This window comes from Anas acuta, chromosome 2 (genome assembly GCF_963932015.1).
Source record: "Anas acuta chromosome 2, bAnaAcu1.1, whole genome shotgun sequence".
Classification (NCBI taxonomy): Eukaryota; Metazoa; Chordata; class Aves; order Anseriformes; family Anatidae; genus Anas; species Anas acuta.
In genome coordinates, this window is record NC_088980.1 from 54,588,097 (window position 1) to 54,611,612 (window position 23,516).

Genomic DNA, 23,516 nt, shown 5'->3' on the forward strand with positions numbered 1-23,516 from the left:
GCAAAACAAGACAAGCAGAGTGGGGGCAGAGTTTGCACTGGCTACAGAGCGAAAACACATGCAGTTTGCAAAATCGACTGTAGGGCTTGTTTTTTGCTTTTTTTTTTTTTTTTTTCCCCACAGACTTATGAGGATGTTGCAATGGAAAGCATTTTCTCGCGGACTGAGGGAAAAGTTTTAAAGAGCTCAGAGAACGCTTTAGGAAGATGGGGGAGCTGCATCCACGGGCCTGGATCACCACGTGTACCGAGTGATCGTGTGCCAGAGAGCACAGGGTGCCAGAGAGTAACATCTGTGCAAGCGTGTGTGTGAGGGAAGGCTTTCAGCCCCGAAGCAGGCAGGATTGAAGAAAGGAGCCCAAAAAAGGGCACTGCCCGGGAGCTTTGCTCGTACATCCCCTCCCGGTGCCACGGGGACACAAGCACATACACAGCACTTATCCCCTAAACAACAAAAAAAAAACCACGAAACGCCCCTCACTAAGAAGTGCCCATAAACCCCAGGGACCGCCGCGGGCCCCTCCCCAGCCCCCAGCCCCCTGTGACCGCCGCGGGTCCGCGCCGAGCCCCCGCACTGCCGCCGCGGGGCGCTGCGCGGCCTCGGCGGGGCGGCAGGGAGCGGAGCGGAGCGGGGCGGGGCGGGGCGGGGGGCGGCCGTGCCGATATATGGCAGGGCCGGGCAGCGCCGCCGGACAGATGGGCGCAGAGTCGCGGGGAGCGGAGGCGGGAAGCAGCCAACAAAGAGAATAAAAAAGAAGGGAGCCGTGTTCGCTTTATTTTTATTTTTTTTTCTTAGTCCTCTCACCCTTGCTTTTTTTAATTTTTTTTTTATTTTTTTTTTCTAAGCATTTTTGAAACAAGTTTTCTTCAGACCGTCTGGGCTTTTTTATTATTATTATTTTGATTATTTTATTATTTTTCTTTTATCATTTTTTTTTTTTTTTTTTTACTTTTGGAAGTGTTTTTTTTTTTTTTTTTTCAGTGTTGTGTGTGGAAAAAAAAAAAAAAAAAAGAAAAGCCATCAACGTTAGTTTCAAGCCAAGTGGTTGAGGCGCTCTGCAGGGCGCAGGGGGGGGATAGGAAGGAAAAGTTGCCTTTGTTGCCGGCGAGTTCTTCTATCACCTTTATGCTACCAAAGGCCGGCGGCTGAAGAGAGAGAGGGGCCGGTGCGAGCGCGCTGCGGGCACCGCTTCTTCCCCTCGCGCCGGCCGTGCTGCGAGAGGCCGCTGCCTTTACCTGCCCCGCAGCTCCGGGCGAGGAGCGGCGGCCGGCGCTGCCGCCCCGAGTCCCGTGAGCGGCGCAGCCCGGGGCGCTCCCCCCGGGCCGAGCTGCGCGGGGGCGCCTCCCGGCGGCCCCGGTTGCCATGGTGCCGCGGCCCGGCGTGCTGTGGGCAGTGGCGGCGGCGGCGCTGGCGCTGCTAGGCCGTCGGGCGGCGGCCGCGCTGGCGCTGGCGGGGCCGGTGGTCCGCTGCGAGCCCTGCGATGCGCGGGCGCTGCAGCAGTGCAAGCCCCTGCAGCCCGACTGCGCCGAGCGGGTGCGGGAGCCCGGCTGCGGCTGCTGCCTCACCTGCGCCCTGCGCCTGGGGCAGCCCTGCGGGATCTACACGGAGCGCTGCGGCGCCGGCCTCAGCTGCCAGCCGCAGCGGGAGGAGGCGCGGCCGCTGCAGGCGCTGCTGGAGGGCCGCGGGCTCTGCACCAACGCCACGGGGGACGGCAAGCTGCGGGCCTTCGTGCTGCCCGGGCCGCTGGCTGAAGGTAAGCGGCTGCTTCATTCTTTCTTCGGGAAGTTACAAAGTAACCAGGCGCGCTGGGGAGGTCGGGCAGCCAGGGCTGGGGTCGCTTTTGAAGGAGGGATGCTCTTTTTTTAATTTATTTTACCCCAAAGGGAAAGGGAGGTGAACCTCTTGTGTCTCTTACTATCGTTATTTATTTATTCTTTATCTTCACCCCTGGTGCTGTGAAGTAATCCTTCGCGAAAGAGGCGAAGTTGCTCTTTCTGAAAGCAGTTTGGGGGAGGGAAGGCGGTGTGTGCTCCTCGCTTGGGTTCGTGGGTCTGCCCCGTTGAAGAGGAGACAGTGAAATCCTTGCGATTTGTGCCTGGTGTTCCTGGAAAGAGGGTGCGAGGAAACTAGAGAGTGTGGGCTAGCTCTTGTGCTGCAGCGTGATTACATCAGGGCAGTGATAAGACCAGGAATTTAAAAAAAAAAAAAAAAAAAAAAAAAAAAAGTTATGTTTTCCTGGCCCTTGGTTGTTCAGAACAAAGCATTTGCACAGCAGTGTTTAAGAGGATGTTGTTTTTCCCTGAATTGCAAATAAACCTTCAGACAAACGAAAGCTTTCCCGTACCTTTTACATATCTTGTAAATGAGACATTCACCGAGCAGGTTCTGTTTGGTTTGAAGAGGAAGGGACAGCTGGAAAAAGTTCTGTTAGCATGCATATTTGGAAACTTTAGAGGCAGGAAAAATTGGGATTCGGATCAAGAAAACTCAGCCCTGTGCAAACATTTCATTAAACTGTTTGTTAGCCAACAGCAAGTATGTTAACATTTATTTAATAGAAAAGTGTGTCAAAAGGCTTTCCACTGTTTGCATTTTTAAAAAGCCAGGAGTTTTTCTGCTAGGTTACAGGGACTCTTTGGCTGGCCTTTCCTTAGCTGAGGAAGTGGCACCAGTGTTCCAGTTAACTGGCTGCTATGAGACTAAGAGATGCCTTATTATAATTATTTATGTGCTGTTCCCAGGCTGTTCATACTTTAAATGAGCGAGAGTTCAGAGGTACTCACTGAAGTTTTAAATCTCATTGGAACATGGAACAGCCTCCTTCATCACATGAACTTGGCTTTGACTATTCATCCTTCAAATGAATTGAAAACGGAGGGAGTCTCCTCGATACGTGAGACTTGGCAGTGTTTCATGGAGGGGCAGTGCTTTTAACAATGACTGTTAGAGGAGGGGAAAGACAGAGCTGAATGTTGGTTCCCTGATGAAAATATTTCCATTTTCAGGCTAAATAGTCAGAATGCTGAGTTCCTGTTTTTGCATTCTTGGCGCAGGAAGAATTCCTGTTTTGAAGTCAGTAGGAGCTTTGATTGCTTAAAAAGTGCAAAGTAGGTCTCTACAGCTCACATTCAAGGCATGAAGGTTGAAAATTCAAGGTGCAAAAAAGAAGTATTATGCTGAACCTGTGTGTACACATAGTACCTGCCTCCTCGTGGGTAATGCTCCAGTTTCAGCTCTAAATCCGATGCTTGGGAACTAAGGTTGTGGCATGGTGCCCTCCCTCCCTGAGCAGGATCACACCTCCCTTTCATGTAGCTTTGTCCTGCATTATGTGCTACACTTTTGGTCTTTGCTAGAAATTGCTAGAAATCAGTATGGATGGTGTGTATTGCAGGAACTTCTTAATGCCAACTAAAGTAGGCCACTGACTTTACAATTCAGGTTTTGGCACACAAAAGTCTGAAGTATTACTGTTCATATACAAACCTTCTAATCTGTTATTGAAAGAGAAGAAGCAACTTTTGTAGCGGTTCTGTTTCCATTACAACAGGATGTAGAGGTACCATGGCACCAACTTTTGTAGAACTGAGTTAATGGAATATGCTTTACCATTTAAAGTGTGGCGTTATGACCATTCTGAATTCAAGTGTAAGAAATTCTGTCAATATGTGGTGGTCTATACAAACTGTGAAATGATCAGCATGCTGATTACTTAATGCACATTAAGAATACTTTCTACTTTTTTTATAGTAGGTAAACTTAAAAATGGACAGACGAGAAAACACAGTAGTCACAGTACTTATATCTAGAAGATTTAGGTTTATAACATTTTATTGTCATTTATTGCAAAATTCACTGAGAATGTGGAAAAAAAATACCACTGTTTAAAAACAGGACATTAAACCACCAAAAATATGTTCAAATACTGCTGAGAGTCTGAGTTAAACCCACAAAAGCCAGGAAATTTAGACTTAAGACTTGAACTTCCTTAATCCATTTGCACTGGGAGTTGGATTTTCCCGGTCAATTATGTTCATTGCCAGCAGTGGCTACACTAAAACCACCAGTACCAAGATGTTAACTCTGATCCCGCCGCCTCCTCCTTGTTTTCCTCCTCAGTTCCTGTGTATGGCCAGTGCCAGGATACTGTATGTGTTGAAATAACGAGACTCAAATGAGCTATGTGAACATGGGCTTTCAGTTTTAGCACTAAATTTCTTGGCTTTTGTGGTTTTCCAGTGAGCCGTCAAGTATAATTTTAATACAGATTTTCAGGATGCTTCTTGCACATCAGTTATCATTGTGTGCTCACAATGTGATTTCCTTAAAGGGAAAAAGAAAAAAAAAAAAAAAGAGAGGAAAAAAAGTGGCCAGCAGCCAAGGCACCAAAATGCAGCAACTAGTGGGACTTAGCTGACAGTAGCAGGAGTATCCAGACTTGAAAAATTCCATGGAGGAAATGCAGCCAGTTACAGTTACATTGCAAGAGTCTTCTAAGAGAGAAATGCTGTGTAGACAAATACCTCAGAAGGTACAGGAACGCTGGGCTTATGCAGTATTTTGGAAAAAATAATCCTGTAGTTTCCTGTAGGTTTCTCCTGTAGTTTTGTGGATGATAGTTTAATGAAAAAATATTTTTGAAACTCATAATGAAAGTAGATGTTTGTCCTGTGACACCACTACAGAATGAATGGTAATTTTTTTATCCACTACCCCCAAAATATATTTTATACAACTAGAAATATTTTTGAATTTAATAGTAGAGGAATGAAAATGTGCTATTTTCTTTTTCTTTCCTGTTATGTATGTGGAATAAAACTAAGTGAGAAAAACAGTGTTAAAAATAGTTAATTAGAACCATCAAACTCAGCATGGTAGAATTTTTTATTAACGCTTTTTTTTTAATTTACTCTCTTGGGGAAGATGAAGAGTTGCTCTCCATCCAATAACATACTCGTGTTAGCTGTATTAAATTTAAGTTGTTTAAATCTGTTCTGGGTCAGAAGTACATGATTTGAATGCTCTGCACGACCCATGTTGGTCAGGCTGCTAACAGAGCTCTGACTCAGGGCCAGGTGCTGGCAGGGCTCCACACCTGGCAGACCTGCCTCCTCCTGCCGGGAAGGGAAACCAGCAAAAAAAAAAAAAAAAAAATGAGGAGTGAGAAACTTGGGCGGTAGTGGTTTGCAAATAGTTTGAAATGAAGTGAACGTAAATACTTTTCAAGTGATTAGCAAGGCAGGGTGTACATTCATAGGCACCTAGCACAGGTGGTGGAATGGTATACTTGAAAGGCTCACTAGGATTGAAGGGATTTTTCAGTTAGAAAATTCACTGCAGTTCTTTACACATAGCCTATAGACTTCCTGATGCATGCAGAGTACTGAATTGCTCGTGTTTTTATATAAGATTTTTGTACAGGAAAAACTAAAGATGTAGAGTAGTCTAGTGGTCTGTTGCCCTTCCGGACTCAGCTGGCGGTTGACTAACTTTGTTTCTTCACTGAATTTGTTCTTTTCATAGGAAATTCCAGTGATTCAGAAGAAGACAGGAGTACCAGTAGCATAGAAAATCAGGCCATCCCAAACTCCCACAGGGTGCCAGATTTGAAATTGCATCCACCGCACATCAAAATAGATATCATCAGGAAAGAGCAAGCCAAAAATACACAACGCTATAAAGTGGAATATGATTCACAGAGTACCGATACACTGAATTTCTCTTCCGAATCCAAACAAGAAACTGAATATGTAAGTGCTTTTGTAAAAGCTAAGAGATTTTGCTGCATGTATGTGCCTGTGTGTGTATGTGCATGTTCTGCATTTGACAAGATAAATAAAAATGGTTATTGTTGTACCTATTTAGGGTATTCTGGCCGTTTGGCCAATACAACTGTTGGATCTGCAAATGCAGATAAGCAGCTGACCAAACAGATCATGTTCAGAAGACACAGAGGCCTAATGCACTGGTGTTTACATTGATTTTAATGTAATTTTCACTGTGTCAGCTCTTGGCAAAAAATCTTGTTTCCACATGTTTCTATGAGTGTTTTCTGTGACATGTTTAGTAGTGTCATTATTTGGTAAACTTGGTTGCAAACAGCATTATTGGGTTGCAAAACAATGGAAAAAAGGAAGACGTTTGACGTTCAGTATGGTGGTATTGTGTTCATACTCCATGAAGCAAATCAAGGGAGATGACTTAGCTTCAGCTGAAACTAAGTCTCAAGTCATTATTTCTATGACGTGCTGAACACCACCTCCACTTGCAGTAGTTGTTTAGTGCTGCTGAATAAATGTAATGGCTCACAGCACACAAGCTGCTATTGCTTCCAGCTTACTGTGCCCAGTAGAAAGAGTATTTGCAGGGCAGCCAGAATGTGGTGAATCTGATGGGACAATAATTCCTGTTTGTGCATTTCTTGGCTGCTGGCATGGTGGTTATCCTTGTGCCTGTGCCAGCTGACTTAAAAATATGGATGGATATATTTTGGCATCTCATCAAAACAGTTGTGTTGAAACCGGACAAGGCTTCCTACCTGCAAGAGAAGGTTTTGAAACCTGTGAGGTGGAAAGCTGTGTCTGAAGAGTGTGTGGCCTCCAAGTTAACACAGTTGTTTGTTCAGTTTGTCATTGATGTCCAGCTGTCTAGTAAAAACACTTAAGTATCCAAGTTTTAGCATGCCTTCTTCCCAAAAACTTGAAAGAAACCTCTTCCAGTAAAATAATGAGCATTTGTAGCTCTGAGGAAATAGGGTTCTGACCTTAACTAGGATAAATGTTTCACGTACATGATGTACGTACATGATGTGCCTGTGTGTAAAGGCACACTGATTTACTAAACCTGCTTGTATCTGTAGGAACTGGAACCAGAACCAGGTCCATTTGAGGCAGGTACCTCTGCAAGCAAATGCCATTATGCCTATGTCTACATCTTAGCTTTGATATTCATCCTTTTACTTTTGAAACCTGCTTCAAGATAATAGTTAAAAAAGGCTGTTGCTCTTTTTGTAGGCCTAACTCAAAACTAACTCTAAAACTAACTCAAAAAATCTTTGTGTGTGTTATTTGCAGTTGGTGTCTGAACCATTTATTTAAGGAGTTGCCAATAAGAGCACCAATTTAAATAGCTTGTTTAGAGCTTGTGAGATTGATACTGAACAAAAATGTATGAAAGCAGCAAGGAAGATCTTTGCTTACCAAAAATTTAATTCTTAAACTTCAGCAGAGCTGTGGAATCTGTATGCTTTCAGACACTCACATGAAAGGCACTTCATATCAACAAACTTAACATTTATGCTTGCAAGTAGTAATATCATTACTTCACTAATTAAGAATTGTACTAGTGGGTCTTTTTTTTGATAGAACAACTTAAATGTTTTAAACCCCTGCAACTGTGAAAAATATTTTTTTGGGGGCGTCTATTGAAGAATCAGGCTAGTGAATTGAGTCAGTAATGTGCTCAGAGCAGCATGTAGCTAAACACAGAGTATGTAGAGGCTGTGATTCTTGAATTCTGATCCTTCTGCTGATACTGGCTGCCTTCTTGGCCTCTGGCAAAACTTGAACTCTTCTACTCCTGGATTTCTGGCTGTAAAATTGTTCTGGTAACATTTTATACTGTACCCTAAAGGCCTGCAATGAGAAACAATTAGTTTGGTGTTTGAGACATGCTTTTAGAAGTGGTTCTGGAAGTTTTTATGTCATTGTATTAGAGCTAATCCACGCTACACCATTGTCTTCCTTTTGCATATGGAGAAACTGGTGCAAAAAGTTATGTACTTATCTACCGAAAATGCTGTGTGCAACCATTCATTTGCATGGGTGCATACATTTGGTCCAGCTGAAATTTGGAATTGTTGTCCAAAGTTGCAATATATTTATAAAGGCATATACAGTATGCCAAACTGCGTGTTTTCAATTTAATCCATTGCATTCAAGTCTTTAAATCTAGCAGAATCACAGAAATAAAATGACGTCAGTGAAGATTTACAAAGCAGTTTGTTCTCAATTGTCTGCTTTCTTTTCCCACTTGGTGAGGATCAGCTTTTCACAATATATGTTATATATGACTGATTTACATAATGGTCAAGTCTTCCTTACAGCTGTAATTTCAGCTGGAACTGTTAGTCTGATTGCAAGCATGGCATAGGACCTTCAGTGCTTAGAAATCAGTTTTGTCTTGAATAATGTCAGAATTTCATCTGTGATTGTTTTGCTTTTTGACATTTCTTTTAATAGTTTTGTTTTTGTGATTCTTACCCTTTGCAGATTTATTAACTCTTCTGTGAAGAACAGGATTTGTAAATGAAATTTCATATATGTTTTTTCAAATGTGCTCACTAACAGGGTCCTTGTCGTAGAGAAATGGAAGACACTTTAAATCACCTAAAGATCCTGAATGTCTTGAGTCCCAGGGGTTTCCATATTCCAAATTGTGACAAGAAAGGGTTCTACAAGAAAAAGCAAGTAAGTACAGTGTCTTGAGCATTTCAGTGAATACATTTCACTTATTCTGTGTTGCTGTTGGAAGGATCTTGCCAGCAAAGCGCACTATATATCATTTTATATATCACTTTAAAAAGAAGCTAGTTTAATCCCAATTTTAGGTCCTGATCTGACACTGTTGAACTTTGTCAAATGGGGATAATGTTTTTATTTTCTGTTGGTTATGACAGCAGATTAATTTGAGAAACTTCCAACTTAATCACACACAGGTTGGCCAGTGTCCTAGATACTAATGCCCTTCAGTTTAAAAAAAGCAATGCCTCTGTAATAACCCACAGAGCTAAATGTTGCAGTTGCCATATGACTGCAATAGATCAATGCTTTGAATTGTAAATAGATGCTTGAAAGTTCCTAGAAGAACTGTGTTGGTTTATATTACAAAAAGCAATTTGAGAAAGGCATGTGTCTGTCCTTTATGCACTACACAGATCATTTCCAAAATCCAGGTCATGTTATCATGGAAGTTATACATCTAGTAGTTATTCTGTAGCAAGGTTGGCTCCTCAGCCCACTCTGATTTTCCTCCTCTTTTTTTTTTTCCTCTCTTTGCAAATGCAGACCTAAGTGGAAGGTATATACATGTATGCAATACATTCACGCTCTAAAGCAGCATTTTCCATTTGGTACTACCCTTGAAGCTTATTCAAGAACTTGCAGAATTGCAAGACATAACATTTTTTCTTTGTATGCACATTTCATCTAATACCATTGTTTAGGTAGTGACCTGTCTCCAAATGTATTTCTTGTTATAGTTCCAAAATTTTCAGAATTCAAAAAAGTCCTTCAGATTTCCTTCAAGGCAAACTCTGTAAGGACAGATTTTGTTTGTGGACTATCTTGTTTTTCACATTTGGGTTTACAGAAGTCAGCCTCTTTATGTCTGGTAACCAAGAGTGGCTGACTTAATGCGTTACTGCATAATAGTTCGTTAGTTAGAAGTGAGAGACCAACCTCAGAAGAGGCAACCTTATTTTAAGAGTGGTATCTCCCCATTGTTTGGCTTCCAGCTTTCTTAGAAACAGTCTTAACCTTTCAGGTATTCCCTGGAGCTCTGCAATGAGCTGGCAGTGTCAGGTAGGCTGTTTGAAATAGGGGTGAGGTTTCCAGTGTTCTGACCTTGGCTGCACACTGCCAAATTTGTATTACTTCCAAGCTTTTCCCAGGCAGGTGGTGGTAACTCCCAAGCAGGGTGAGTTTCTTTTTCTTTAGTTTTGAGAACCTACTGTCAATTCATGTCTCACTGCATGTAAATTAGCAGACAGCAGGGCTCAAATACCAGTCTGCATTCATTCAGGAAATGCCACAGACTGCTGTGTGAACTACTCTGTGGAGCAAGGCAAGGACTGTTTTGTGGCTGTGCCATAGAAGTATTTGCTTAGCTGCTTCAGAACAGCATGTCATGTAACTGCACTGAAGATATGCAAGCATCTTGCAGTACTTACCCTCCTCTAGGTATTACAGAAGACCACAGATTGGTATTTACTTTGTTCAGTAGATGTTCCTCTCATCTGTCTTTAGACTTCAAAGTTTTAGCTTTGTCAGCAAAAATGCGCTGGTTTGCACACTGTCCCTAGTGTGTATATATGGTAAATCAGATCCACAGTGAGCACATACTAAAGTGCCTCACTGTGCAGTCATGGTTCTCTAACTGAGGCAGAAAAAAAAAAATATGGAGGGGGAAAAATATGGATTGTCTTTTTATGGATACTCTTTTCTAGTCTTAATTCCTGGAAGTTCATTTACTAAAGTAAGATGTTGGTACAGAGCAAAGACAAGCTTCTGCACAGCATGTAGTCTCCATGTTATCTGGAAACTTTCAAGCTGCTTTAGAAAAGGTTGATATGCTATGTGCAACAGCCCCTCTGGTCAGAAAACAGATGTTGAAGGAGCACTTTCATACTTGGCCAGTCTTGGCAAGCACTGTACCAATTTGCACTGCTCCAAGTAGTTTCATGATAGTTTGGGACAGCTCAGAATCTTGTAAGAGATGCCTGAAAATTGAGTCCATATCAGTAAATACAATATGTGTAATGTAGTTTGTGTGCTCTTCCTTAAAATGAATCTTAATCAACCCCTGACACAAGCCTTCACAGATAGGGCTTACAGAGAGAGGCTGCTTCTCACACTTAGAAAATGTAAGACAAAAATAATGTATTTGAGTTACCTTTGTATAATTATCTCCTAGAAAAAAAAGAAGCATCCATTTTATAAGTGAATGAGTCCTGGTCAGATTGAATCCTCTCTCTGCAAGACAGTACAGCAATATCATTTGTTGTTTGTTTTTTTTTTCTTTTTGGAGGATCAAAATGAAGGCCTGATTTTGGGAATTGCAGGTGTATTAATTTCCTTCTTTGCTATTATTCGTTCAATCTGTAATTCAATTTTGTCATGACAACAAAATTCGGAAAAAAAAAATGTTAGGAAACAGTAAATCCATTGCAAAAAAGGAGCATTTTGAGCATTTTTAATTCTGGAAATGAATGCTAAAAGCACTGCCTAGGATGTTCATGTATATAGAGGTATGATGGTAGGAATCTGATAAATTATGATTACTCTGGAAACCATGAAAACTCATTCAGGAGGTACTTTGTGTTTTAGTATATTCTGCCTTCCTGGTCACCTGCTCTTGCAGTCAAGTTGAAAGCAATTATTTTTCTTGATATTTGTGGACATCTAGAGATTTTTCAGAAGTAACTGTAGGGAGTAATTTGCATATGTGCAACAATTTCAAGAACTTAAATTCATCTGTCAAGGTATAACATGAAAATAACTTCAGACCTTGTGTTTATATATAAACTTTATTAAAATCAAACATTATAAAAATTAGATTTCTTTATCTTAATAAATCACACACATTAGCTTACACTATTCAAGTATGGTGTATATATAGGTATAGTTACATGAACTAGGTTAATACAGGCATGGTTTTGCCTCAGGCATGCGAAAAAAGTTTTGATGAAATTATAATTATTGCCCCATATTTGTATACCAGAACCAGATATTCCTAAATGTGAGCTGGCATTGTTCCACTGAAAACAACTGGGCTTGGCAAGAGCCAGAATGGCCTGAGGTGTATGTCAAGGCTGTCTGCACTCTGCTTCAGGAGACCATGGTTGTAGCTCCATGGAGACCTCTGAGCTGATCAGGAATTCAGCAGGATACCATATGCTTTGCTGTGCCCCACAAATGCCTCTGTGGCACTTCTTTGTGGAGGGGAGAGGGGCAGGTGGCATGGGCCTGGCAGCTGGTACTTCTATCAGAAGTAATTATTGACTGCACCGCTTGGGCAGTTTTCCAGCTTTTTGGACTTCTGAAGTCATACAGAAAAGCCTTGAAATTTGTGTGCAGTGCAAAATTCGGAAGAGTGAATACTTTTATCTAAACTCTTTTTCCATATGAATTGCCCAATATTTCAGTATGGAATGCAAGCTAGCTGTTTCAGGGTAAAAAACATCACTTTTGAATCAGAAGCACTTTAGTATTGACAGTATGGATGATCAGGTAGTACAAAATAACAGACTGCAAGAGGTAATTTTTCTTGTTTCTTCAGAGTGACATTTTAGCTGTAAAGCTCTAGCCCAAATAATCCAAGGGTTTCATTTTTTATTTCTTCTAGACAACCTGTTTGGGAAAAAATAGCCATTAGTTTCTGCAGACTGTACTATAGTTAATTCCAAAAATTGATTATGCAACTGTAAAATGCAATCAAAACCACCAACAACACACGATAACTTTAATTGATCATTTGTTTTGACACTGATGCAAGCCTATGAATCAGTCAGAGTTGTGTAACATACTTCATATAGTACTTCTAAAAGGGGAGGCTGTGTTACTATTATTAGTAGAAGTGTAGTTTCATGACCGGAAAAACAGGCCAATAGCCAGAAACCCCGTGCTCTAATTCAGGCCCCATCTGTGCCTCTACTCTTGGGAAAAACAACTCCATAACTGCTGCCTCATTTTCCTTATCTGTAAAACGTAAATCATGCAAAAGCAACTGTTTATGAATTACTCAAAACTGAGCATGAAGGATTTAGTGTGCTAAACGTGAATACCACTTAAGGTAGAATCCAGTCCACTTACCACCAAAAATTAAGAAACACATCCTCTTGGTGTTGGTGAACTTAAAATAGGCATTCGCAGGAATCGTGAAGAGCACATACAAGTACTAGTCCGGATTTTGAAACAATAAATGATTCTAAAATTTACATTGCTTTTATATTTAAAGATTTGATGCAGGAAAACAACTGACCGAGTGACTAGAATTCAAACACAACCTAATCATGTAGTTTAGCAAATTATTAATGTAGCTGTCCTCTCAGTAGGCTTGAAATTCTTCACCCTCTCCTATAAAAGCTGATATTCTTTAAGTTAATTTTGTCATCCCACTGGCAGGATTGCCATTCATTTCCATACAGCTAATGCAGAAGGACTGCACATTCAAAGAGAAGGCATTGTATTATTTCTTCATTAGACTTCCTACTCAAAAATATGTCACAAGGCTAGATTAATTTTCAGTTATGGTGATTAATGTTATTTATTTATATATTTACAAATAAAATAAGCAAGCTGGAAACTTGGGTTTCTGCCAAGACAGTATGTTCAGTGATTGGTGTCTAATGTGTGATCTGCTCTCATCTCTCTTTCACAGCTTCCTAGTGAGAACTGTCTACACTAATCTCTGCTGCCACAAATTAATTGGCTCAGGGACCAACCTGCTGCTGCAGGCAGTCCCAGGAGTGGCCCATATTCACACTTCTTTCTGACATATTGCCCTTTCACCTGAGGTCCTAAACTAGACATCAAAGGGTCAGGCACTTAGTGCAACATGTACATGAGGAAACATCAAGTAAATGTTAGGCTTTACCTGTGCTTGGGAAAGACACTTAGCTTTATGGGCCATTGACATGGGACAGTAAGACGTATGAAACTCTGGAGAGCAATGCAATGGAGTGATAGTAGCAAAGTTTAACTAGCTGGTGGCAAAGCCACAGCTGGTACCCAGTGTAAACTTCTGAAATACCTGAATTGCTCTGATGTCAACTCAGAGCTCATTTATTTTGTTTGTATGATAGCTTTTACAGTATTGAGGAACATATGTGGCTTCAGTGTGTCTAGTCTGTTCGTCCTCCACATGATGGAACAACAGATGAAACGCTAATCTTTGAAAAACTCTCTTGGAGTCAGAATTCCTTCTGTCCTGACTAAATGACCTTCTCTGTTAGCATTTGCAGTGAATCCTCCATCATCAAATCTCAGAAACTTCTGTTGTGCCATACTGGAGGCTATGTCTTAGCAAGGAGGTTGACCATTGCAAAACTGCTGCAGAGGCATGTGCCTTTTGAGGGAGTGAAAGCCTTGCAGTGTTCCAGCAATACTGTTAGGCTGAACTGTGACCGGGATTACCCACCAAACGTAACCTGCAGCATCTCTTCTCCTTTAGTTTAGCTTTTACCATTTTTCATTTATTGGAGAGACCATTACTTAGCACATGACAGACTTTTAAAATCTACTTTTACTGCATTACTATTTCTAAAGAAGTTCTGCATCTTTGCTTGTTTAATGACAGTTTCAGGTTGGTCACTTTTGTTAACAAATTCCAATAAGCATCTGATTTCTAACATTGACGTAGGTCATAGACTAATATACAAGCAAAGTCATTTATAGCAAAATAGACATGTAAAGTTCTAGTACACCTATCAGTTATTGAAGTGATAACTACATTAGAGAGGGATTATGTATATGTTAATAAATGTCAATGACAGTATTGAAATTCTTCCAGCAAACAGATGCAAACCAAGGGTGTTTATTGCTGCAAGAGCTGTCTTTGACCTGTGCTTTAGTGTAAAACAAATCTGTTGACTTTCTTTTCCAAAGATGGGTCTCAGTCGTCAGTCTGTGCTGTTTTAAGTAGTCCTGGTATTCAATAGACAAAAACTGTGCTGCCTAATTCTGCTGTTTTCTGCTAATTCTCAGAGCAGTTTTATTATGGAATAATTAGATCCAAAGTGCTTGATGGGCAGGCTATTAGACTACTTTTTATTGTAATACTTTGTAGTGGTGTTAAATCTTCAATTTAATTCAAGCAATGTCTTCTATCAAATCTTCTGTTTGATTCTATATGTGGCTAGGATATAGCAGTGCAGATATCAAACAAACAGGAATCCCTACTGTATAATGCTAAGAGTGGAATAAAACAAAAATTATGCTAATTAGGTCCTCCATTCTGTTTCAGTGTCGTCCATCCAAAGGCCGAAAAAGAGGTTATTGCTGGTGCGTGGATAAATATGGACAACCGCTTCCTGGATATGATGGCAAGGGAAAAGGAGACGTCCACTGCTATAACTTGGAAAGCAAATGAGGGCTGGATGCCAGCTCTTCTGGCATCTGTGTGTGGCAGCTGGACCGAGCAGAGGCCTTCGTGGGGCTGGGCAAACACCATGTACTGCATTGCGCAAGGAGTTTATGAGCACTGCCTCCTGTGGCGGTTAGGGGAGTAGAGGCCTCTATGGACTCTGCAGCTGCACCCTGCCACTAAAACATGTTGGGCTTTCTACAGAATATGTAGGGAGCTCTGAATTCCCCTGTCAACCTGCACTATTGATACCCAGAGAGAAAGAAAAACACAAGGCACTTCAGAATGGATTCAGGGAGTCTCCACTGACTTTTTAAAGAACGGCCTGTGACCAATTTGATCCCAAAAGATTCTGTTTTTTATTTTAAATAATTTATAAATTGTAAACTTGTAGAGTTGTTAAAGCAAAACAAAAACGCACACATACACACAAAAACAACCCACAAGGATTTAAAGGCTAAAGTTAAGCTTTTTTTTTTACAGGTCTGATGGGAATCTTCACGGGTAAAAAGTTTTATAAAAATCTCAAAGAACTTTTTAAGAAACATATTTCTAAAATAAATACATGACTATTTTTTCTGTAAAATATATTATGAATATTCTGTTAGTCTGTAATATAATTGTTTTTAAATAAACTTTATTTAAATGTAACATGTGAATACCAAATATTACACAATAATTCTAGTGTATACGTCTGTATGCAAAGAAAAAGTAAACGTATGGGATGCTTTACAAATATGTATAGATCCATATGCATAAACACTGACCTGTTCTAGGTAACAGAAATGAATTTGTGGAGTGAAGGAGGTGTTTCCAGAAGAGATTAAGTTTCATTATTTGATGTAGGTACAAATACTCTGATAATCTTTTAAATTCTTTTTAATTATTTTACTTTTAATGTACCCATCACTGAATTATACCACTGGAATGAGTAACAGTTGCACTGAAGCTCTCTGTAAAACATTCTTCTATCTGTCCTTTGCTTCATTTAGTGCAACAGAGCTTAAATTTCCTGTTCCTTCATGCTAACATAGAATATTCATGGACAAAAAATTTCCATTACAGTACCAGCCTTTCTATTTGCTTATTTATTTTTAAAAGCTGTATCTATTCTATGTGGTCTTCATATACTCTGCCAAAGTATGCATTCTGTATGAGTATCTTTTGTTTAAAACAATGCGAACAAGATGGGAGGATTGTGGGCCTCCACAATTGTTGAGACCTGTGTGCTTCATTTATGCTACACACAATTGTTGCTTCCTTTGACTTTGGTATAAATTATTTGCCTGCATCAAAGCATTAAATAAGATCCATAGGATTTAAATATTTAAATTGTCTGCTAAGATACGTCCTTTTAATATGAAGATAAGTGTAATGCTGTTACATAAGGAAGTCTTTGGCAGCACTTTTTTTAGGCTGATTGTTTATTGAACTTCATGACAAATTCTGTATGACAGTGAAATCTGGATAAGGAAAGGTGGCCTGTGAAATGTAACATCTCTCTGGAAAGTAATGCCATATTTTGTATATGTATTTATTTATATATTTTATATAAATATTTTATATATTTATATAAATATATAATATATTCTTATATGTGTCACTATAAATGTTTGATGTCACTGTAGAAAAAAGAACCAGCAACACTGTAATTTCCTGTTGGGTTGGGAATTCGATGGAGAGTGATAGCAGTACTCTCATGCAGCTTTCCAGCCATTGGAAACAGTGATTGTGCTGATGGAGGGGAGACCATGGAGTCAAGTAGCCTGTTCCTCTCCCACCCTGTGAGTTACAGCCACCTGTATTTCCTGCAATGGCATATGTCTTGAAATTTTATTGTGGAAAGATTTGGATATGCAGCTTGCAGGATCGAGGTGGCTGATCACTATAAATCAAACGTTTAATGCCTTACCCTGAAATGTAGCCCTGTGTGTATTCTGTGCATATTCCTAATTTATATCTAATGAAATAGGTTCACATTGTTAAAACTGAAATTTTAAACCTAAAAGTAATAAGAAAAAGCGTATGTGAGGTGGTGCTTAGTTCAGGTTGATACAGACTTCCTGACAGATAGTTACAGAAAGCTTTGTGAGTTGAAGATTTATTGCAATATTTTTACTGCTAATGCAAATGTAATGCCTGCAAATATTTGTTGGCAAATTAAAATAAATAAATGCTGACTTTTTTTTTTAATTGTACACCAGTTTATTTCAAATAGTTTCACATGGGGAATAAAATTATATATTATTTATATATTTCATTTATATTTATATATATATTTGGGCACATAATATGCAAAAACTAACATCGGGGTCACAAAAGCAGGTTATGAGTATTTCACATTTTTTTTCCTTCGCTATCTCATGAGCCTTTTCATAAAAGAAAATGACCTCTCACCAAGGAGGTGGACAGCTGCCTTCCAAACTACATTTGGGAAATCAAGAAATGTTTTAACAGGCTATGGCAGCATTTCTGATTTGTGTTTTTCATTAAAATTATAGCTCTTTATTAAAAATCAAGGAAGACGTGTTGTCTGGTATTGGTCCTTAAGTTAGTTTGTCATGCTTCTTCTCAATAGATGTCTTTAAAAATAGCAAATGTTTCTTACCTGTGATTTAAAGCTCCTCCGTATTCAGAAGCTCCCTGTTATGGACACTTCCTTTGTGCATCTGATGTTCCTGGCAACTGGTATTCTTGGTATGAAATGCAAACTAACTATATTTCCCCATGTAAGAAACAAACAGAATTAAGAGGATCAGCAGTGATTTTTTTTCTTTCCTTTTTTTTTTTTAAACATACCTACTTCTATGAAGACAAGGGCTCAATTCATCAGACAAACTGCATGTCATTCAAAGATTTTTTTCGTGGCTATCGCATTCAAACTGCGATTCAAATAAATTATTTGTGGGCTACGTTCAAGCAGCAGAATATGTGCAGCATGAAGCAAATGTATGGGTCAGTACCAGTTCAGAAGATCTCTCCTTGCACACGCAGATTAGAAATGTTCCCTGTTAAGCGCTACAGTGAGTGGAGGACTTCAGTTTTAGTGACAAATGGAACTTAAGTATTAGAAAGATACCTGCTGTTTTGGTGCCTTTGCTGCCTTCAGCTCAGGTGGTGTGTTTTTGTTTTTTTTTTTTTTTCAAGTAAACATTTGACAGCATTTTTCTTAACAAGCTCTTTCAAGAATCTTAGGCAATCCAGGTGAACATTGTGAAGTCTCACAAAAATTCTTGTAACTTAGTTCACATTATTGACATGTTAAATATTTGCACAGGAGGGCACTACAAAAGCTTAATGTATGTACTGCAAAACTCGCCAATTTCTTTTTGAGAATACTTCATCCCTAGATGCTACATGGATGCCTTACGTAGCCCATATTTGTGTGGTATTTGTTTTAACCAGAGTAGTAGTTGCATAAATCCCTTTAATTGACAAGAATGCAAGTTAAAGCTGCCTGCAGGCAGAAACACTATCTTTCAAACTGATTGAGAAAGTTCCCTTTAGTAGATCTACTGTGCTATAGTCTTTTGACCTCAGAATATTCTTTTCCACCTTTATGGCATGCATGCTCTTCAGGGAATAATGGTAGCTATTTGTGCACAGGGGAAAGCACCATAACTCTTTATTGAACTGAGCCGTTAATTAAAGTAATGGTTTTACAAATCTTTTAGGAAATCATTTTTTGGTATCTGTAGATACTCTCTAAAACTGAGTAATCAAGGATGACTCCACAGAGATTTTACATATTAGCGATACAAATTAAATTATGAAAAGTGCTTAGAAAATTTTGTGGGTGTCAATGCATATTAGTATTCAAAATCAAATATTTATATGGGTAGCTATTTAGTATGTGGCCCTGCTGTGCCTTTAGAAAGGACCCCCCTTTTTTCTTTTTTTTCCTTTTTCTTTTTTTTTTTTTTTTCTCCTGCACAGTCCAAAAATAAGATCCAATAACGGATATTCGTGTATTCTAAGGGCAAGCTTTTTGTCGTCAGTATCAGTAACATCTTCATCTGTGAGTATGCAGAATTCATTCTGTTTAAGGATTTTAGAATTTTTGTTTTGGTAGGTTAGTGTCTGCAGTTCTAACACATGAGATCGTTTGAATTACACAATACATCAGTTGAGAAAATACTACATCTTTCTCTGCTAAAAAGAAAATTTCCCAGCTAAATGGTAAGTAGCACAGGTTTCTTGTTCACCAGAAGCTCATTTTATTTTTTTTCTGTATTTTATGTTGTATTATTTCTTCCAGTTCAGCTTTTGCAGCTGTAGAAACATAAACCTTTGCTTTTGTTTTTGCCCTATATATTCAAAAATGTAAATGACTTCAAGGTTGAAAGTTACAGCTGGGGAAAAAAAAAATCAGAGACCAGGTATTAGGAGAGGCAAAGGATAATGTTGCAAATCTCAGTTTATCCTTGCAGAATGCTTGTCCTTCTGTAGTATGTATCCTGGCTTTCCACTTCTGCTGACATATCCAAATTCCTTGAGAGCCTTTCTCTGTCATAGCTAATTTCACCCCACTGCTTTCTCCATGAGTGGTGATGGAAAAAAATAAAGGCAGCAAAGTTATTGCTACAGAGAGCAGCTGAGATTTCCACTAGAAAAATCTGTCAAGCTGAAAAAAATGTCATTGAGGACTGCTTCCCACAGCCATGTGCAGTAAGAGCTTCCAAAAGTGGGGCAGTGAAGAAGTTTGGTTACAAGTACCAGGCTGAGGGTACATTTCTCTCACTTCCTGCAATTGGAGAACAGAGGTTATTTTTGCCTGCTTAGGCCACCCAGAGAATATTCAAGGTGAAGGCATGTTTCCTATGTCTGCTACATATCACATAACTTGCACCCAGTAAAAAAGACCTAATTGACTGAGCTTGAAAGTTGATTATCACTTTATCACAGGGGTGCCACATGCAACCTTCAGCCCTCAGATCTTGCCATATATTTCCTCAGCTGCACCAGTGGCATGCTTCTTTCTCTAGTCCCTTGCTGGATCCAAATGGTGACAGCTCAGCTGCTGAAGCAGCAATAAACAGAAGATGCAGACCATGAGAAAATATAGAAGAAGACTATGATATAGCTTGCATTTGCTCCTGGACTCCAAAGACATCCCTCACAAAGATACTTTCCCAAGCAACCTCAACAGCTATATATCATCAAACTACAAAGCACCATCGGTGACAGAAAAAGAAATAATCACACATCATCACCAGCATAATTATGCAATTAAAATCTCAGTGTAGGCACAAACGGACTGTTCTTTGTTAGCTTAACAGCAGTTGGAGGAGATTCTGTGCAGGAGGTTCTATGTTGGGCATCTGCAGCAGGGCGCTCTGCCAGAATAGCTGTTCCTGCTGGCCAGGCACCCTCCCTACAGGGAAGCATGGTTCATAAAAAAGCAGCAAGGAGCCAGGCATGTGCACAGCCTTGCCTTCTGCTGAGTGCCCTCACTTCTGCTGAGATACCCCTACTGCCACTCAGAGGTGATAATCTACCACTGAGTCTCAAATGGAGAGCAGAAAGTTTTGCAAAATGAAACACACAAGATCTGGAATGGGCTAAATTTAGATTTGTTCATTTGACCCTATTTCTACATTCACGAACAAGCTTGTTCCTGCATCAGTCCTGCAGTATGTTGCTCCTTTCCCTGGGCCCTTGCAGTAGCATACTTGCAGGTAGATTTTGCACCCTGGTGCAGGTCAAGGGAAGAGGAAAGGAGAGAAAATAAAATAAAGCTATTGTTGACAGACCTATCATCAGAGCTGTTTTCATTAATCAGAAAGCAAGTGCTGGTATCTCTGGACTCCTGCTGTAATTTCTGGTAATACAATACTAACTAGCTGCATTCCTGTAAGACCCACCCCTTCTTTGTCCCACTACCTCTTTACTTAGATGTGACTTGATAATATGTGGTGACACATCAGTAAGAGAATTCCTCTATTTTCCTCCACCATGCTACTGTGCTATTCACTCTATACCATCTACACAAATCTTCAAGAAGGCAAATGTGCCAAACACAATTAAGTGCTGGATAAGGTTCATAAACCACACTTTCCTGTGCATTCTGAGTCCCTGTCTGATTTTCAGTGCAACATCCAAGAAGTGTATAAACATAAAATGTTAGTAAATAAAAAGCCCGGGACCTGTCTTTCTCCCCACCACCCCCTCCCAGTGCTAACCAACACAGATGTGTCTCCACTGCACCCCAAAATGGTGAGCAGAACAGACTCAGTATGAGCAGAGCCCAAAACCAAATAGGTTGTCTTCAAAAAAGAGAGTAGAAAATAAAGTGCAGAGAGCACTGACCTCATTTCTTTGCTATGAGCATTTTCCAGTTGGCAGTAGGCCAGGGGCAGGAGGAGGCATGGCTGGAACAAACCCTGCTGCAACAAACCTGGCAGGGTTTTGGCAGCAGAAAGCACAAACTACGTAGTGTTCTCAGATAACATGAACCAAACACACAGATGCTTACCTTATACCTTCCCACCAGTTAATTTATTTCAGGTTGGGTAGGAGTAGTGCAAGAAGGTGTGAAGGCAGGGAGCTGAAATTACAAAGAGTATTATATTCCCTTTGCAAATCCAGGTACACTCCAGGTGACCTGAACTGCTCAGAACATCCTGCAGCACCTTCCCTGTTTCCCCACATAGTCCTACCAGGCTGAGCTTGCTAGCACAAGTGTGACTGGGCGCATGCTGGAGGCAGGATGACACATGCCAAAACACAAACAGAAAAAAAAAAAAAAGTAATGATAAATAAATAAACAAATAATAATTAAAAAAAAAAAAAGAGAGAGAGAATTTACAGACTTTTGATTTTTTTTTTTTTTCATCCTATTACTGAAGCTGATCATAAAAATTGGGACAAATCACAATGCATGGCACCTATGGTCTAAATGTAGGCCAAGCTCCTGGCAGCACTCTGACAGGGGAGATGTAATTTACCTTCTTTGCCTGCTTGCATTAGTCCTAATCCCAGTATACTGAAGAGTCTGGCCCAAGTCAGACCGCCCAGCCTAGAGAAGCTCAACAGAAATCTGTCCTGGTGAGTCCTGGCAAGATGTCACACAAGGCCAGATTGCAGATAAGGAGACACCCATTCCCTGTTGCTTTCAGTGTGATAAAAGGAACTAAACTCCCCTAAGAAACTGGTCTGTCATGCCTGAATGCTGTACAAGGCAGCTTTCACTTCTGATGCTTAACTGGAAAGGAAACAGTTTCCTAAAACCTTTCCCTGTTAAAAACTCTAATTTCTTGCAGCTAGGATGTGAACCTGCCACCCTGCAAACATTAGAAGTAGCTGTCCACTGGATTGCTATACTATAAATATACAAATATATGCAAATATATTAGTGTACTAATAATATTTATTAATACGATAAACATTTCCTCTATATATTAAAATCCCAACATAAAGAACCAATTTCTGCTGTTTAGAGATCAACACTACACAAAGTTGATGGGGTGAGAACAGAATAGGGTCAGAGTGCTCTTGTGTGCTACAGCTGTGAGTATACAATTTTCCCTCCTTTCCTCACCATTTTCCCCTAGCAAAGCCATATGACCATTGTTCATTGCTGTGGGTGTGCTTTGTGGAAGGATTCTCAGGTTTTGCTTAAATTCGTTGATTCTTCATTATTTTCATACAGTGATTGCCAAACATTTTGACGTAGTGAATATAGTTTTACAATGAAGTTTAGCAGGGTCCCACTGTAGTTCATTATAGGGAGGTTACATTTGTAATTATTTATAATGTCAATGCCATCAACAGCTTTTGCAATGTTTTCCTGGGAAGATCTCAACACATTCTACAATGCAATGCAGTAGCATATCCATACTTTCAAATCTGGGGCAGTTTAAAGAGTATTTACTAGACCCCAATAGTATCAACACTGACATATAAATACTGCCAACACATTCAATAACTACAGTGTGGTGCCACTGAAATGTAATACTCAGAGAAGAGATTTCCATGCTTTAGCTTCACTGTTTCTGCAAGCAACTTCCCTCTCTCATTTTAAAACCAAAGCTCATGCCAAGAAACTGCTGGAGTTTTTTTTTGTTTTTTTTTTTTTCCTAAGTTTCCTCCCAGTCAAGCTTTTAAAAATGCCCCTCTGGTCCTTTTCTCAGGCAGAGTTGGTGCAGCCATTTTCCACCTTTGGGGCATGCTAATTCCCACACCAGTTTCTTCATGGAAAACAAAACAAAACAAACAACAACAACAACAACAACAACAAAACAACAAAACACAACAACATTTTGAAGCAGGCAAGGCAGTCGCTTGCTTCCCTCTCTTACCCTGCAGCCACTAAATAAACAGAAGAAAAAATTGGGAGAGGGAGAGGGACTGCATCCTAAGCACAAGGGACCCTCTTCTCTGCTTTCAGCAAAAAAAAAGTAAGGTTGGGCTTTTTCTCAGCCACCCTTTTATAACGTCTGACTTTCCATGCAAGAAATTGTTCTTTCCAATCTCTCTGTTATCTTTTAAACACACTAATATTACTGTGTTGGGCTTTCAAGTTGAAAAAGTCATACAGCTTTCCTATCCAGCAAACCTTTTAATAAATTTGCTTAGGGGCTGCTGCTTTGCCCAAAACAAAGGCTTGCAAAGCACAGCCAGGATTGGAAAGGACAGAAGAAAGGGAATGGGGA

General features: G+C 40.0%; 1 protein-coding gene across 1 annotated transcript; it reads left to right on the top strand.

The window, feature by feature from the left end:
- Positions 1–680: 680 nt before the first annotated feature.
- On the top strand, positions 681–17,055 carry IGFBP3 (insulin like growth factor binding protein 3). The gene is made up of 4 exons (XM_068674813.1): positions 681–1,753; positions 5,524–5,750; positions 8,349–8,468; positions 14,743–17,055. The coding sequence occupies exons 1-4, from the start codon at positions 1,363–1,365 to the stop codon at positions 14,866–14,868; spliced, it is 864 nt and encodes a 287-aa protein (XP_068530914.1). The 5' UTR covers positions 681–1,362; the 3' UTR covers positions 14,869–17,055.
- Positions 17,056–23,516: the final 6,461 nt, after the last annotated feature.